This window comes from Nyctereutes procyonoides, unplaced genomic scaffold (assembly GCF_905146905.1).
Source record: "Nyctereutes procyonoides isolate TBG_1078 unplaced genomic scaffold, NYPRO_anot_genome, whole genome shotgun sequence".
NCBI lineage: Eukaryota > Metazoa > Chordata > Mammalia > Carnivora > Canidae > Nyctereutes > Nyctereutes procyonoides.
Genome location: NW_026575122.1, coordinates 23,620,334 through 23,637,689, shown reverse-complemented (window position 1 = coordinate 23,637,689; position 17,356 = coordinate 23,620,334). Strand labels below are relative to the sequence as shown.

The 17,356-nt window shown below is 38.4% G+C and overlaps 1 protein-coding gene across 12 annotated transcripts in view; it reads left to right on the top strand.

Annotated features, from left to right (window-relative positions):
- MYBPC1 (myosin binding protein C1) overlaps positions 1-17,356 on the top strand; it is an 84,247-nt gene that overhangs the window by 24,159 nt on the left and 42,732 nt on the right. For 6 of the 12 annotated variants that reach the window (XM_055336544.1, XM_055336540.1, XM_055336547.1 and 3 more), the window contains exons 4-10: positions 2,930-2,968; positions 3,482-3,517; positions 5,340-5,450; positions 6,961-7,109; positions 7,426-7,543; positions 9,024-9,075; positions 11,137-11,193. In XM_055336544.1, the coding sequence (XP_055192519.1) occupies positions 2,930-2,968; positions 3,482-3,517; positions 5,340-5,450; positions 6,961-7,109; positions 7,426-7,543; positions 9,024-9,075; positions 11,137-11,193 (562 nt within the window). The remainder of the gene's footprint in view (positions 1-2,929; positions 2,969-3,481; positions 3,518-5,339; positions 5,451-6,960; positions 7,110-7,425; positions 7,544-9,023; positions 9,076-11,136; positions 11,194-17,356) is intronic. The other 6 variants (XM_055336551.1, XM_055336545.1, XM_055336552.1 and 3 more) reach the window with 2 other exon arrangements.

Here is a 17,356-nt window from a genome sequence, read left to right as displayed (position 1 = left end):
AGTATGAGAAATTAATCAGATGCCTCCAAACATGATGAATTCATGTTAGCCATTGGTGCTATTGCCTTCCATACGTGGTTATTGTTACTGCTGTTGTTATTTTGGTCATGGGAGCCAATATTTTCCACAACTGATTTCTCTGCTTGAGGATTCAGAGCTTGGTCACAATCAAACAAGGTATTATTGTATCAGCAGTTACTTGAGGCTTGTTGAGAATCACATATATTTTATGTGCTTTTTGGTCTTTCAAAAAATCTCATCAATTGTCCCAAGTTTGTATGACTTAAAAAATTAATTAAGAAAGGCAACTTAAATAGACTATATGTTGAAGTTTTCTTTTATGCCAAAGAGAGTATATTAGACCATAAGGATCTATATAGTCTACTATCTCTGCAGTTCTTTCCTGGCATTCCAGATTTTATGTGTGCCCCCCTAAAATCTCAGGCTTGCATTATGAAACTGAGTTTCTTCTCTACTTTCCAGGCCTTCTTCTCTGGGAACTTCAGTCATTTAAAGAATCATTTTTATGTTTTTACAAATGCTATTTTCCCATGACTCAAAGACAAAGAAATTCTGCTTTGGAAAATTTCCCTTCCGTGAGCTCGGGGAGATAGTCTGCAGCTCTGGTCTGAGGTCTTCAGATATGCTATATTCTAAAGAGCCAAAACTAGATGTTTAATCATCATTGTAGTCTTTTAAATAGAATGAATTAATAGAATTAATTATTATTAATAGAATTAATAGAATGATTTAATGACTCACATATTGTATTGTTTCGTTTTATTTGAAAATATTCTTTGTATGATGCCATGTCTTTCCTATATGTGTTGTTCAATTAGGCACAACCCAGAAGAGCTGGATATTCAGTTTCCCTTCTAGCAATAGTCACTGTTTTCCCTCCATAAATAAGAACAATTAGACCTTTTATTCTCATCCAATTCAACCAAATGCAAGCAGGCAACTTTTCAAGAATTTAAGGTCAGGATCCAATATCTTAACTCCATTTCCCAATACAATGGGATGCCAGAACCAAAGCTACTTTTGAAAGGGGGAAATAAAAAACTTTGCCCCTGGCCAATTATATTTCCTAGCACTTTAGTAAATTTGAAAATATATGTATAATGAATCACCAGTTGAGAAGTAATTGCTGTTTGGAAGTGATATTGGATCATCAGAGTATCATTTCATGACACCTTGAAGCACTGCAGCTGCCTTAATAGTTTAAAATAATTGTGCATGTCGCTCTAAAAGTTTTTTGTTTAGAGTTTTTATTTAAATTCTAGTTAGTTTAACATATAGAATAATATTGGTTTCAAGAGCAGGATTCAGTGATTCATCACTTCCATCTAAAACCCAGTGCTTATCAAAACAGTGCCCTCCTTAATGCCCATCGTCCATTTAACTCACCTGGCCCTGCCCACCTCCCTCTATCATTTAGTGTGCTCTGAAACTACTCACCCATCAAATTTTTGCTTAACAGGTGGGTTCTCTTTTCATTTTAGTTTTATGAAAGTATGTAAATACTCTTTTCTCAATCATTTTGCGTTCCAAACAACCAACTCAATTCACTCTGCATAGTGCACAAAGCAAACAAGCAACCACAAACCCTGTGTAAAATGAAGTGTTCATTTGACTCAACATGGTTCCAGCCTCTAGTTTACATATCATAAAGGAGCTCCTTCCTAGGATTTGGTTGAGGTTTAAAACTTCATTTTCAAGAATTTTGACAGGACTTTAAATCAAGATTCCTTACACATTTCAGTAAAAAGCCTCTGAACAGGTTCCAAGAATAAAATGCTAAATATGGAATTAAATGCATGACATTTAATTATTTTGTTAAAAAATAATAAAACATTCTTGGTTGGTCATTTTAGAAAAGAAATTTCAGGCTAGTAAATAATCTTTGTAGTAAATATTCTAACAGATTATATAAAAATGTGCTATTTTACCTCTTGTTGGGAATTTTTAAAAGCACATTAAATTTAACAGCTGTGTTTTCTGTATCCTGTCTTATATAGTCATATTGGTTTGTGGTATGAAATTCACAATTATTCTAGCATTTTAAGTACAACCATTATTATTATTATTCACACTAACATTATTTTTTTTTCTAACATTAATTTTTATGCTTTGGGAAAGGAGAGACAGACATTCAGGTGATGCCAAATGCCTATTTAAGTATCTAAAGTTGTAAAGACACTTTAAAACTCAGACATTTTAGAAAAGAAGAATATGCGGTGTGTCTGCACATAAATTCTATAAGGCATATTTTGAATTTTGCAAATATGCGTTCATAAAGATTAAAAAAGTATACAGCACTGACCAACACCAATATAATCATGGGAAAATGCTTTCAAAGTTCCAAAGTAAATATTAGCAAATTTAGCAAGTATAAAAAATTGATTTTATCTTAGTCAAGGTAATGTTGGTAATGCTTCCCTTTGTCTCCTAAATATGAAAGGGGAATTAATCACAAGGTTTTCAGGAGCAGGAGAGAATGAGTTCTTATTCATTTATGCTTTTCCACATCTGCGTTCAAATGACTGTGGTATATGAATTATGCCTGACATTGATTTTAGTTATAAAGTAAGAATTTGAAAACATCTCTACTGTTGACTTTGTCAAGGCTTGATTTTTAACATAGATTTTCTTCTAACGTACAATCACATGAAATGTTTGCACAGAGTTCCATTTCTCCATCTACACTTTCACTGGGTTTCTCTATTCCCTCAACTCATTTATTTATTTATTTCTCTCTTTGGTCTGAAATATTGAATTTAACCTTTCAGGTACTGAGTCTTCTAAGGCTGACTCCTCAGTTCAAAGTATTTTGTGTTTTCTTCTCTTCTTTTCCAGCTTTCTTTTTTCACAGGATACTCAGGACAAAGTCCTTTCCTTCTTGACTTTTTACTCCCATTTCTTGTTTCAGATGAAGAGGAAGCCTCCCCACCTAGCGCCGTGCCTCCAGGTTAGGACCATTCCAACCCCTTACCCTACATTGTAACTTATTGTTAATTGACGGTAAAGAAAAAGAAAAGGTAGAGAACCTTGATAAGACAATGTTTTGCCCTTGCCAACACCAGGAGGGAAAAACTTGACTTTAATGATGATTTTTTTTTTTACAAAACGAGAAATATATATATATATATATATATATATTTCTGAAGTAAATAAGATTAGTCAATCTTCGATATAAATTTTAGGGACAAAAATGTTTGTCTTCCATTTCCAGCTATATGCCCTTATTCCCTGTTCTTTAGATATTTGAATTCTTTTATTTTATTATTGTTTCTTAAGTAAGACACATACGTTTTATAGATGCTTTCATAGTTGAAGTTCTACTGATTTTTCCATCCAAGCTGACATCTAGCTCTTTCTATCATGGGGAAAGACGAGGTTTGGGGGAATCCAAGAAGGTTGAAGTCAGCTCTCCATTTTCACTCCTTGCCCATGTATCATCCAAATCACGCTTTCCTTTCAGGTGTGGGTAGTCGGGCCCTGGAAAGAAAAGATTCAGGTGAGCACTCGCCTGGAGCAAGGCATCCCGACCCCATCCTAATCTAGTCACTAATGACCTCATTTCTTGAAGCTGTTTTGATTCTAATCTTTGTTTTATTCCGTTTGTAGCCTTTTTAGCAATCTTTCATTATGTATCCTCTTACAAGAAAACTAATGTATTGAGAAATAATTAATTTTGCATGACACACACACACACACAAATACAGGAATTTAACCATATATACCACAGATTTATGGTGATTAGAGCTATCAGTTTTAGCAGTTAGCAAATACACAGGGATTAAGAAACTAAAAACCTCCATTTTGAGTATGTGCTAAAGTTGGAGAATAATTCACATTTCCATAGACCTTTATTATATTTCAGAAAAACCCTGAAATACATCTTGTCAGCCAGCAATCACTACAATTTTGTGAGGTCATTCATTCATTCAGCAAATTTGTGTTGAGGACCTACTACAATCCTACTGTGCCTTATGGGCCAGGCACTTTTTTAAAAAGATTTTATTTATTTATTCATGAGAGACAGAGAGAGAGAGAGGCAGAGACAAAGGTAGAGGGAGAAGCAGGCTCCCTGCAGGGAGCCCGATATGGGACTCAATTCCAGGACCCCGGGATCATGCCCTGAGTGGAAGGCAGGCACTCAACCACCGAGCCACCCAAGCATCCCAGGGGCCAGGCACTTTTGCAGGTACTTGTAGGTATAAAAAGGATGCAAACAATACAAGTTCCTTCCCCTGGGTTACAAATATGAGTGCCCACATTCATCATTACTGTGTCACAGATATACACACACACACCACCCTTCCCCACACACACCAACACGTATGTAACTATGTGTCTACGTTGTATGACTTCATTGTGAAAATGATGATCTCCATGGATAGCATGATTGATACATGAAAACTAAAATAACTAAATGTACATTTCCCTCTTTTCAAGAAACATTAACAGAGGGTTGGCACCCATGCATTTTTTTTCCAGTTACTAAGTGGTTGAAACTGAATGTCTCTCCATTTAGCTCTTGGAGACAGAGGGGATGTCTACTGTTCTCTCTCCTGCCGTCCTCACTGGAGTTGACTACTGATTAATACCAGCTAAGCTCCTGGAGTGCATCCTAGAAAATGAAAATAAGCTTCATTTTCAGCTTCTCTCTTTTCACGGGAAAGCCTCAGAGAGTTGATGTTTCTTTTTTCCATTCCTCCCCTCTTGCAGGATGCACTTAGTGTTTTTGAACTCTATGCCTGCAGGTCATGATCCGTTCCTTAACTGTCGAACTATGGCCTCATTTAAACAGCCCTCATGGAATTATCTGATCACATAACGGCAAGGAATCTAGAAATACCAGGCCAGCTTTGGGTGTCTGACTTTTCCCAGTTGACCAGCAAAGTGACTCATCACTTCAGTCTTTTCCAGTTGTGTTGTGCCCATGCGACACGTTACAGACATACCCCTGACATGACACGGTACTGCCTTAATGTACCTGCCACCATCATGTGCCTGCTAGGACACAGGCAGGATGGGGAAACAAAGCAACCATGGCTGCCAACACACACAGAGTAACAACTTACCTGAAAAGTTTCATGATTTCTAGGAGTAGAAAATGGTCTTTATCCCATCATGAAAGAGGCAACCCTGTAAGAACGGGACTCTGTCATTACTAATGGCTGCAGGGGCGATGGATGGAAAGAATGAAGTTATATTTACCCAGGTTTATTAGACAAAGAAAAGCTTCACTGTTGATGAGGACAGCACCCCAGGTAAGTCTGCCTAAGAGGAATGTGTCCCCGAAATGATCTTTTTTCCTCCTTTCTGCTCCTTAGAGTGGTCTCTTGGCGAATCACCTGCTGGAGAGGAACAAGACAAGCAGAATGCCAATTCCCAGCTGTCCACCCTGTTTGTGGAAAAGCCTCAAACGGGATCGGTGAAAGTTGGTGAGTGCCAAGCATTAAATCCTGCTTTTCTTTTTAGATGGAAGTGAAATTCACGTCACATAAAATTTACCATTTTAAAGTCAATAACCAGCGGCTCTCATTGTTGCACAACCAGCATCTCGATCTAGTCCCCAAATATTTTCATCACCCCAAACATCAACCATGTACCCCACTATCCCATTACTCCCCACCCCCCGTCCCCAGCCCCTGGCAACCACTGATTTCTTTGTCTCTGTGGATTTCCCTATTCTGTATATTTGGTCTAAATAGGATCATACAATACACGACCTTTTGTGTCTGGCTCCTCTCCCTTACCATAGAGTTTTTGAGGCCCCTCCAAGCTGTAGCATGAATCAGTACTTCATTCGTTTTCATGGCTGGATACTATTCTGTTGTAGTCATATACTAAATCTTGCTTTTTATAACCTGAAAAGGAGAGTGACAGCTAGCATCTCAGTGACTTTTAGCACATAGTAGCTGAGTGCCTGGACCCTGGAGCCAGGTTGGGTTCACATCAGTTTCCTCATCTGTAAAATGGGGACAGTCCGTATGAAGTACTTTGAATAGCACCTGGCGTATCTCAGAGCTGTGAGCCAGAGTTTGCTGTCATCATGACATGTTCATCCCATAAGATGGTTACAAATCTGTGCACGTGCTATATGATGATGGGTAGTATCTCAGAGGCAACAAGTGGGACAGAGGGCTCAACTTTGGAGATACTCATTCAAAAAACAGTGCTTGCGCACCTCCTGCTTTAGGTGCTGTGCTGAACACTGAGTATAACATGTGCACCTTCAGAACATACGGTCTTAATGGGAAGAACACACAATAGGAAATCAAACAAACAGATAATCACAAAAGCCAAGTGTCATGAAGGAAATAAACAGGGTGGTAAGTTAGAGAGGACTTAGGGGTCTGGGAATTTTGATGAAATAAATTTTTATGAGGAATATGTTGTGAGGAGAACAAATAAGCACATAGCTGACTGATCATATACTAAATTACTTCTTTCAGCTCTAGAATATAGGAGCACACTGCATGTAGATGGAAATATTTGCTCCCTGGTGTTTCTGGAAGACATCAAATTGCTGGGCTAGAGTTTTAATGTCCTTGGGACCCAATCAATCAATACAAATTGATAGGTTTATTTCTAAAAGGTTAGCTTCATTTAGTCATATTTAGTCATGTAACTCCAGACTTCCCATCATCTTATCTAATAAAAAGGATGGAAAAAATCCATACATTCGTGAAGCTTTCCATTTTTATTTCATGTATACATGATAAAGCCAAACAGCAACTAGCTCCACTGGTTGACCTGTTTCTCCTTTTCTGCCTCAGAAATCTCAAAAGCAGAACAAGTTGGAGTATCCAAAGAACTCCTAGGGCATGCATTAAAAAAAATCAGGGCACAATGTCATACCATAGTCTGTACTGTGCAATCCTCTGTAACTCCTTCCCAAACAAATGACAATTTTGAAGCCACAGTCTGAATCATTTGTGCTTTCTCTAGGTGAAAATATCACCTTTATAGCCAAAGTCAAGGCTGAAGATCTTCTTAGAAAACCCACCATCAAATGGTTCAAAGGGAAATGGATGGACCTGGCCAGCAAAGCTGGGAAGCACCTCCAGCTGAAGGAAACCTTTGAAAGGCAAACTCGGGTATGACCCTTAACTCCTGGGGCATGGCTGGGTCATTCCTTCTGTACGGAGTAAAGGTCACTGTCAGGAGAGATTTCAGTCCCAGAAAATTCTCTAGAGTTACCATCCCTAGTGTCGACATTCAGGCAAGTGTCCCTGCCGTGCCAGGAGCTAGGGAGCACATTGGCCCCTCCTATGTTGAGAACGCTGGGCTGGAATGCCCGGATATAGACAGAACTCTAAGCTAATACTGAGGAATTTGAAAACCATCCAAACATGGTAGGTTCTTTCTGTCGGCAAGGTGGGGTTAAAATATGCCGGATGCATTTCATTGCAGATGTACACATTCGAGATGCAGATCATCAAGGCCAAAGAGAACTATGCGGGAAACTACAGGTGCGAGGTCACCTACAAGGATAAGTTTGACAGCTGCACATTCGATCTTGAAGTACACGGTAAGAGAGTCTTCTTGTCTGGATAGATGTGGGTTTTTTCATGGCATGTGAGGGGATAGAGGAGGAGAAGGTCACTTGACATTACGAGATTTTGAAAATAAAGTTTTCTTTCAAACTATGTGTTTCTGATTGTGGTAGTATCATCAAGCCCACTGAGTTACATTGCTATGAAGCAATTTTAAAATGGAATTTCAGGGATTTTATTGCTAAGTATCTCTTCTCCATGCTATCTATATTTCCTCAACCTCCCAGATAAGGGCTGATGCCATTTATTTTTCTTCTACTGAACATAACTGTTTCCTTGGGTCCACTTATTCCCACCTGAGTTTGGGGATAAGTTCATACAATACAAGGATGTCCAGAATTCCCAGATGGCCAAAGAGTAGTGTAGAAGAGAAGTATTTCTCTTATAAGGACCAATGTCAGATGGGGAAGTTCTTCATCCATAGGTTCTGTGTAGTGCTCAGAGTGAATTTAATAGGAATAAATGTAATGATGTACATGTAGATTGGGGTCGGGGGGAGCACTTCTATAAGAACACAAAGAGAAAGTTGACTTGACAGCAAAGATCATAAATTTAAGGTGAGTCCAAAGTATGGTAAAGCTACAAGAAACAGAGTTGGTGTAATTTAATGCTGAGCCAATACAAGGTATAGGATCTAGGTTTAGGAAATAACACTACTCTCTGCAACCTGGTACTCGTTCTACATGTGGAGTGATGTCTGTGGCCATGGGCACCATACATAAATCTGGATCTTCTCTGGAGTGGTACCCGGTAGGATGAAGGCAGAAACCACACCCCAGGCAGCTGAATGTGGTGTGAAAGAGGCCAGACATGCACAACTTATAAACAGGGGAAGTGCTTTCACACAAGAGTATTTCAGACAAATTAGTCTAAAGGTAGGAATTAGGAGGAGGTGAATTTTTTGTCGTAATTTTAGCATGAGCTCTTTCATCAAAGTTCTGTAAACAGCCTGGGAAAAGTGAGATCCCCCCATTTCAAGAGACATCAAATGAAGGCTGGGTGATCCTGGAGCTGCTGTGGAGATTTCTGTGTTGAGTGGGAATCTGGTGCCTAGATGTGCCTCTTCAGCCTGGCCAGGCATCTCTGAGAATCACCTGAAGGGCTGTTGAAGAGTATTGATTTTTTGGTGCCTGTCCCTGATCTGGTGAATCCAAATCTCCAACAAGGAGACCAAGAAGCTGGTTTTTTTTTTTTTTTTTTTTTAAGTTCTTCAGGTGATTCTAGTGGGAATGACAACTGGATACAGTAGCTCCTGCAGCCCCACATTGATTCTGTGTGAGGGAGGATGAGGTATGATACCTCAGCGGCTCAGCCATCTGGAGCAGAGCCATCCCCCAGCCCTTCTTCACCTGGCATTCCTTACATCTGAAGAATCCTCCACAGCCTGCAAAGGAACTGAGCACAAAATTGCCTATGTAATGGGTATTTATTTTATTGTTTTCTTTCCTTTCATAGAATCTACCGGGACTACTCCAAACATTGACATCAGATCTGCTTTCAAGAGAAGGTAACTTTGAAAGGGGCATGTAGGTAGCTTTTATATAACGTGCAAGTGGAGGGTTTTTCAAACCACATATTCCCTTCCTCTACACTCTGTATTCCAAAGCAAGCACCTCTTCACTGTAACCAAACATGCTGTGTGCCCAAAGGTTAGTGGTCTAGAAAAGCCATAGGTTTAACATCAAATCAAGCATATACTGATCATGTTTTAGAATATTCTTGTCAGAGTGAGGCTCCTATTTTTTCAGGTTTTACAGTTGCCTTATAAAAACATACTCTTAATGTCTTCACGTGCGGCTCTTTCTTAATTGCATTATTTTCCACCAGATGATCAAGGAAGTTATATAATAATATAGCATCAGTTAAGTCATGTCAGAAAACTCTTATCCTAAGTGCTTTTTCATTTAGAAATGACATGGAGCTACTGAACCATGTATCCAGAAAATCACAATTAAGTAGCTACTCATCGAACTTAGCACTATTTAAATATGGGATTGTTAGATGAAAGACCACTAGGTCTGCTAGAATAACAAACACTGCAGAAAGACGAAATATAGATACCTATTTGATTTGTTTTGCAATTGCCAAGGCTGAAAAATGGGGGGCGAAGGAACAAAGAAGAAAAATGAAAAAAAAATTCGAGTATGACACATGTAACTAGCCCCTTCCTGAATTATTTTACTCTCTGCACTTAATTTTTCCTAATGTAAGTTCATTTGTGACAGGAAATGTTTTGCTCTTCTTAAGACTGAATCCATTTAGTTTTGTTGAATAAGGAAAGTCATTCCAAACTATCATAGAGCAATGATTAATCCATTAATAAAAGGTACATTTCTCTCCTAAATTATGAATAAATGAAAATTTTAATGGCTTAAAAATGTATGTAGTATTACCTGATCAATCAATTGGTATTTTTTAAAGTCATAACCTTAATCCTTCTTACTTTCCTTCCACCTTCTCTTCATGCCATGTTCAGCAAATATGTATGATCCAGTAATATACTCATCCAATGTACAAGCATATTCTAACATAGGGAGATGTAATCTACTAAAATTTTTTTTATTTCAAAGAATGCAAATGGGTTTACTTCAAAAGTCTTCTCTAAATACCTGCTATTAAAGAAATTTTGAAATCACATTATTTGAGTTTACTTCTTACAAACTTATGTGATACACACGCTGTTTTTTAAACCTACAGACTCTTTTCTTAGAAACCATAACTAACATTTGTAAAGAGCAGGAAATAAAATCTTCATTACAAAATTAAACATGTAAGTATGTAGTGCCATTTAAATGTCAGCTCCGTAGCTTCTATTTAGAGTTTCTATGAAATTATGAAGGTGGCTGCATGCCTAATGTAAGATGCATTTCTCAGTAGGAAAGCACTCCTAGTATAGAGCTCGTCAATAATTCAAAGACGAATTTTTGAAAAATACATTTTGAAGGGCATAAATGTTAAGAAAATGAAAGGTTTAGAATGATATCCCTTTAAAACAGAAAGGAATGCATCTTTTAAAAAAAGTTCTGCACTAGCTTCATTTGTACGTTATGTTGGTACCGCATTATCTGACTGAACTACCAATGGACACAAAGAAGTTACCTTTGAATATAAGCTTCGCACTTATATATTTGACACTGGTATACTTCGTTCTCCAAGCCAATCTCTGACATGAATAACAGAGATCAGCAAAAGTCCTTTGCTTTTTACGCAGGTATGTTTCTAGCACCCTCAACTTGGAAAAACAAAGTACTTTGTGTTGCTTGGCTCAAGCGCATTTGTGTTACTCTGTTTTAACACAAATCCAAGCAGTTTCATATATGCAATCTACAAAAATGTGTCTCCTGAAATCGCAGAGTAACACAAGCTCCTCACGTTTACTTTTCCACAAGTACATGCTCCAGAAGTTAAAATGTCACTTGTGTGAAAAGAGATAGTTTGTGTGGATTTAGTCTGATGACTTGTGTGCCAGTATGAAATTGCATATACGTTATATGTAGTGTTTGGGGGAAACTGATATGTATATGTCTCAGCATTAAACCCAGATTTGCTTTTCTTTTGTTAATGACAGTGGAGAAGGTCAAGACGATGCAGGGGAACTTGACTTTAGTGGTCTCCTGAAACGTAGGTGAGAACCGAGCGATGGAGTGAGGCGCTGTGGCCTGAAAATCTTTTAGACACCCACTCAGAGAACTCAAGTTTAAAGTGGATGTTTTTTGGAGAATTTCTCATTCCTTAAAATGTGTTTGCTTATAGAATATATAACACAAAGTTGACTAAGAAAGAGACAGAGAAACTACTGCCTACTAATCTGCTAAAGATTTTAGCTGATGTTTTTTACCCTTCTTTTCAAATCTTTCATGAGTCTTCACATACTTTCTCAGTTGGGGATGAGAAGATCTGAAAACTGAAGCAGACAACCCTAATACGTAGAAGCCTCTGATTTCTCTGATGATTTCTATCATTTCAATCATGATTCCTTGGCATGATCAAATAAATAAAGACTTTATTCTCCTGCCTTTGATATTTTACCAAAAAATCAGTTTCACAAATTTGGTAAAAGTCTCTGTAGGTATATGTGTGTGTGTGTACATACACACACACACATATATATACATATATAGTACTTTCTATGTATATGTACTTTATATGTACTATATATATGTGTATATATATATATATATAGTAAAGGCAGATCTACTTTAAAATAGTCTTTATGTTTACCATACTTCACCAAATCTAAGACATTTTAATATATACCTGTATTTCATAAAATCACTAAGCTATGAAAAATTGCTCCAGAGTTTATTATGACACACTATTTATTATAAGATACATGCTTATTTAAGATGTTTAAAATGTCAAAAATATGCATTTTAGAAGAAATAAAATATAGTTATAAAATGGCAATATTTAGCACTCTCATTCACACTCCCTTAACACTGTTCTCTTACAATAAAACTTGTAGATTTCATTAGGAATATTCAGTACATAACCATTTTATAGGATTTCTGACCATATATGCAAGCATATGTAATCATATAGCTGTTATATATAAAGCTATGCATATATTTACTATAGTGCAACAAAAAGAACTTGATTTTTGCAGGGATTTTATTTAAGTACCAAATTTGTGAATAAATAATAAAACTATTATTCTAAATTAATAATATATAATATTGATATCAGTTTTCATTTAGCTTTTCAGGTTTGCTTTTTATTACTTTTAGTGCCTTCTATGGTTATAAGGAAACATATAAATATATTTCACGACAGATTACAAGTAGTAATAAACTGGACTTGTGCTCGTTCTCAGTTTAGTTGAATGGCTTTATCCAGGTCCCTATGAATGAAAAATTCCTCCAGCTCTAAACATGTAGATTGAGAACAGAAATATTAAGCAGTGCAGTTTATTAATTACCAATGACTATCAGCCGATCAAGAGACCTTGGCAGTACCAAATACATCTTTTTCTCTTTGGATACTTCAAATAAGCATTAGTCTCAATAATATTTATTAATTACCCAAATTTATTTAAAGCAATAGTACCTGAAGTGACACTCAGTGAACCTTAACCTTCCTCATTCTGCAGGTGAGAAACCAAAGACCAGAGATGTCAGGTGACTTACCCTGAGTCACACAGTGAATGAAAAGACAGAGCAGGAACCTAAACCCAAGTTTCCCTCTGAGTCAGCCCATAAGAAATACCACCTAAGAAATACTACTCTAAATCTGTTATGGAAGTTGGTGCTTCAGTTCATAACACAAATTGACACTTTGGGAAGAGAAGAGAATATGTCTTTCTTTTCCCTCTCTCTCCTGCAGTCATTTACTCAACCAGGAAAACACTAAATGCTTTCTTCACAGTGACTTCCAGTGCCTAGCACACCGAAAGGACAACGTAGTGGTAAAAACATGGATGTGGGTCTCAATTCTCCCAGTTGTCAACTGCATGACTTCAGTCCAATTACATGTCCTCTCTGAGATTTGTTTTCCACACTCGTAAACGTGGAGAACAAAAACTAGTTAAATCGGTTATGTAAGAGGCTGGCTCATGGCAAGTGTCAAGTATTCACTCCCGCCAAAAATGTGACATTTTCCCTCGAAGAGCCTATATTCATAAAAAAGACATAATATACAGGCACGCATACACATATATGAATCAATCACAATGTGATACAACAGATTATTAAAGTCCATGCTCTGATCAAGAAGGAAAAAGAACAGACTACCAGTAGTTCGTAGAGTAAAAGAAATCTAATGAATGATTGAAATGAACAAAGAAAAAAATTATTAGGAAAAAATGGGCAAAAAACTGGGCAGTCAACATGTCTCCAGTTCTCATTTTCTTTACATCCCCTAATTATGATGTTGACTCATAATTAAATTGTTAGCATAAGAATATATTCATTTAATATACTCTACTAATCTACCAGTGTAACTTTAGAAATCACTGTGTTTCCCTACTAATTTGTGAATTGCATGTGTTTTCATTGTGATAACGACACCGTTTCTACTCTTCCAAGAGTGTGTGGCAAAATCCCCATCAGCATAAACGTCTTTACAACCAACATCTTTCTACAACAAAAGATCTCCCTGCCCTGAACAAAGCCAGAGTATTTCAAACAGACATTAGCTAAATCAGATTAAATCTATTAGGTAGTCTCTTGTTATGGGATTTGACCTATATATATATATGTATGTGTATATGTATATATATACTTGAAAGTTTTATTCTATATAAAATTTCTATAATTGCTCTGTTCTTTACTAGGACCATCAAGTTATAGAAATTTTGATGTAGATGAAAGTACTGTGAATCTGATATAGGTCTATCCCAATGCTTGAAAAAGAATCAGTGATGCCTATAGAATTTGAATTTTTCTCCCTGCTGAAATTTAACATAACCATGCAGATAGGGTCATGTGCAGCCCTCGTGGTAAGTAAAGATATGTGCTGGATGAATTTAGATAATGCTACAGGTGGGAGCCCTGACCTCACATTGTAGTAAAAAACAATGAATACTTCCTGCAACTTGGAATTGAATTAAGTAATGGAGAGAAAAAGAAGGAGTAGGTCAGAGGTCCCTGGTGTGTATATAGTTTGATAAGTTGGATAAGATTAAGAACATGGTAGAGTGAGGTGTATTTTGGTTTTATAATGAAAAAAAATGGTGAGGATGATCAGTTTGATGAATCTGCCAACAAAACTGACATGAAATCACACTGAAAATGATATTTATATTGGCATCCCTTATATAAATATTCACCTCGTGGATCTAGATATGCCTTAGTGTTTGACTTATGCTTCCTGCTATCTATTTTAATCTAGTTTGGTATCTTGGAATCCTTTTACCAGTGTCAGGAGGATGGTGGAAATGTGTATGTAATTCTTCTTGGTTGAAGTTTGAATTTAACACAATGTAGTTTGGTATATTTTTATAGTTTGGGGACTATGTTTAGGCTGGAATATGACACAAATATAGCCTTAATAAAGCGGTTGAAGAAACATCTACAGAGACTTTATATAGGCACATACAGACACATTTTAATTGCAATTCTCCAAGACTGCCTACAAAATATTTAAAGAATGTATCTGAAATTTAGACTGCTTTCAGGTGGTAGACCTACTAGGCGTTGCAAATTATTACCAATATTCCAACTTCAGGACAATTTTCTTAAGCTTTCAATTTGCCTGTATTAATAGAGGCTGTAGTTATTATTTCAGTGATATGAAAATAATACTTGTTTCTCACGTTTTAAATTTTTAATTAATTAATTTTAAGGAGGCTCCACACCCAACGTGGGGCTTAAATTCATGACCTTGCGATTAAAAGTCCCATGCTCTACTGACTGAGCCACCCAGGTGCCCTATGTCTTGAGTTAAGAGTTACATTTTCCTCATGGTGTTCCCTAGTCCTTCCCATAAAGGTCACTGATGGACCCATGACCTCTCACTTCCTTTCATTTTTTCAGGAGATTTGCCTCAGCATCCTCCTTCACTGGGTGCACAGACTTACATGACAATGTAAATTAGATATTGAGATGTCATCCTTGCCTAACGCCACCCTAAATTCTATGTTAATATTTATATTCCCCTCCTCTTCACTAGGATTACAATCTGCTATTTCCATTTAAAAAAATGCAGAAACAGGTGTAATTAATGTGACAATGCAAACATATGTAACCGTCATTTGATAGCATGATAGCATGAATCTGTTTTCACATTGGTGTTGACCAGTTTTCCTGGAAAATCACATCACATTATTCACCGGAAGTAGTCACTAAAACATTTCCAAATTAACCTGATGAAAATAGTCAATTATATATTTTTTAAAAGGATTTTATTTATTTATTCATGAAAGACACAGAGAGAGACAGAGACACAGGCAGAGGGAGAAGCAGGTTCCCTGAGGGAAGCCCCATGTGGGACTTGATCCCAGGACCCCGGGGTCATGCCCTGAGCCAGAGGCAGATGCTCAACCGCTGAGTCCCCCAGGAGTTGTTCCCAGTCACCTATGTCTTTAAAAAAAAAAAATCAGAGCTATTTAGCCAGCAAAGGAAATTTTTTTTGTTCAATTTAAATTACATTTTGCATTAACCCTAGGCTCTTTCCCAGAGAGTGTTTATTCTTGAGTTTTTCTTTCATTTATTGGTTTTAAAATAAGAACAGACAAGTGTACTTTAAATTTTATATTTTTCTAGCCATATATATTCTTTATATTTTCTGTATGTTCTTTAGTCAGTGATCAAAATTTAGGGTCATAATTTTGATGATTACACTAAGAAGTTACTCCCCCCTTGTTCATTGGAACTTAGCCATTTGCTTTAGAGTTTAACATTCATATTTTCATAATTCATATACAACCTGCCTTAAAAAATTCAAGACAGTGCTTTAAGACGAAATATGAGAGGATTTTTTTGCTTCAAACTTCTCCTGCCAACTTAGAAAAAACTGTCTTTTAAAAAGTGAATGTATCCACAAAAATTGTATTTAAAAAAAAAAACCTGGCAGTTTCAATTTCTTGGTAGAAAAAAATAGCAAAAAATCATTAGTGTGCACATTTACTAATACAGTAGGGAAAATGCTATTTGCGAAATCCTAAGGTTTAAAAGACCTATTTGTACGGTCTTCCTATATAGCTAGGATGTGTACATTAACGAAGGTAGAAAGAGATCATTTTCCTTTCATAGATCATTCTCAATCCACTTTTCAAAATGATTTCCGTACCCATGTCCCAGATAACAAGGGATCTTAAGTTCCTCACAAATTCACCTTCTCTTTAAACTTCCAAGTGAAAAGAAGTAAAGACATAACCAGAATGTCTTCTGCTATCTTCCTAATATTCTGTTTTTAACTAGCAAAGCGCCAATGCTAATGTAGGCGCGTACCCCTGATCTCTAGCGGCCTGGCAGGCGCGGACCCCTGATCTCTAGGGGCCTGGCAGGCGCGTACCCCTGATCTCTAGCGGCCTGGCAGGCGCGTACCCCTGATCTCTAAGGGCCTGGCAGGCGCGTACCCCTGATCTCTAAGGGCCTGGCAGGCGCGTACCCCTGATCTCTAAGGGCCTGGCAGGCGCGTACCCCTGATCTCTAAGGGCCTGGCAGGCGCATACCCCTGATCTCTAGCGGCCTGGCAGGCGCATACCCCTGATCTCTAAGGGCCTGGCAGGCGCGTACCCCTGATCTCTAGCGGCCTGGCAGGCGCGTACCCCTGATCTCTAGCGGCCTGGCAGGCGCGTACCCCTGATCTCTAAGGGCCTGGCAGGCGCGTACCCCTGATCTCTAAGGGCCTGGCAGGCGCGTACCCCTGATCTCTAAGGGCCTGGCAGGGGCGTACCCCTGATCTCTAAGGGCCTGGCAGGCGCGTACCCCTGATCTCTAAGGGCCTGGCAGGCGCGTACCCCTGATCTCTAGCGGCCTGGCAGGCGCGTACCCCTGATCTCTAAGGGCCTGGCAGGGGCGTACCCCTGATCTCTAGCGGCCTGGCAGGCGCATACCCCTGATCTCTAAGGGCCTGGCAGGCGCGTACCCCTGTTCTCTAAGGGCCTGGCAGGCGCGTACCCCTGATCTCTAGCGGCCTGGCAGGCGCGTACCCCTGATCTCTAAGGGCCTGGCAGGCGCGTACCCCTGATCTCTAAGGGCCTGGCAGGCGCGTACCCCTGATCTCTAGCGGCCTGGCAGGCGCGTACCCCTGATCTCTAAGGGCCTGGCAGGCGCGTACCCCTGATCTCCAGCGGCCTGGCAGGCGCGTACCCCTGATCTCTAGCGGCCTGGCAGGCGCGTACCCCT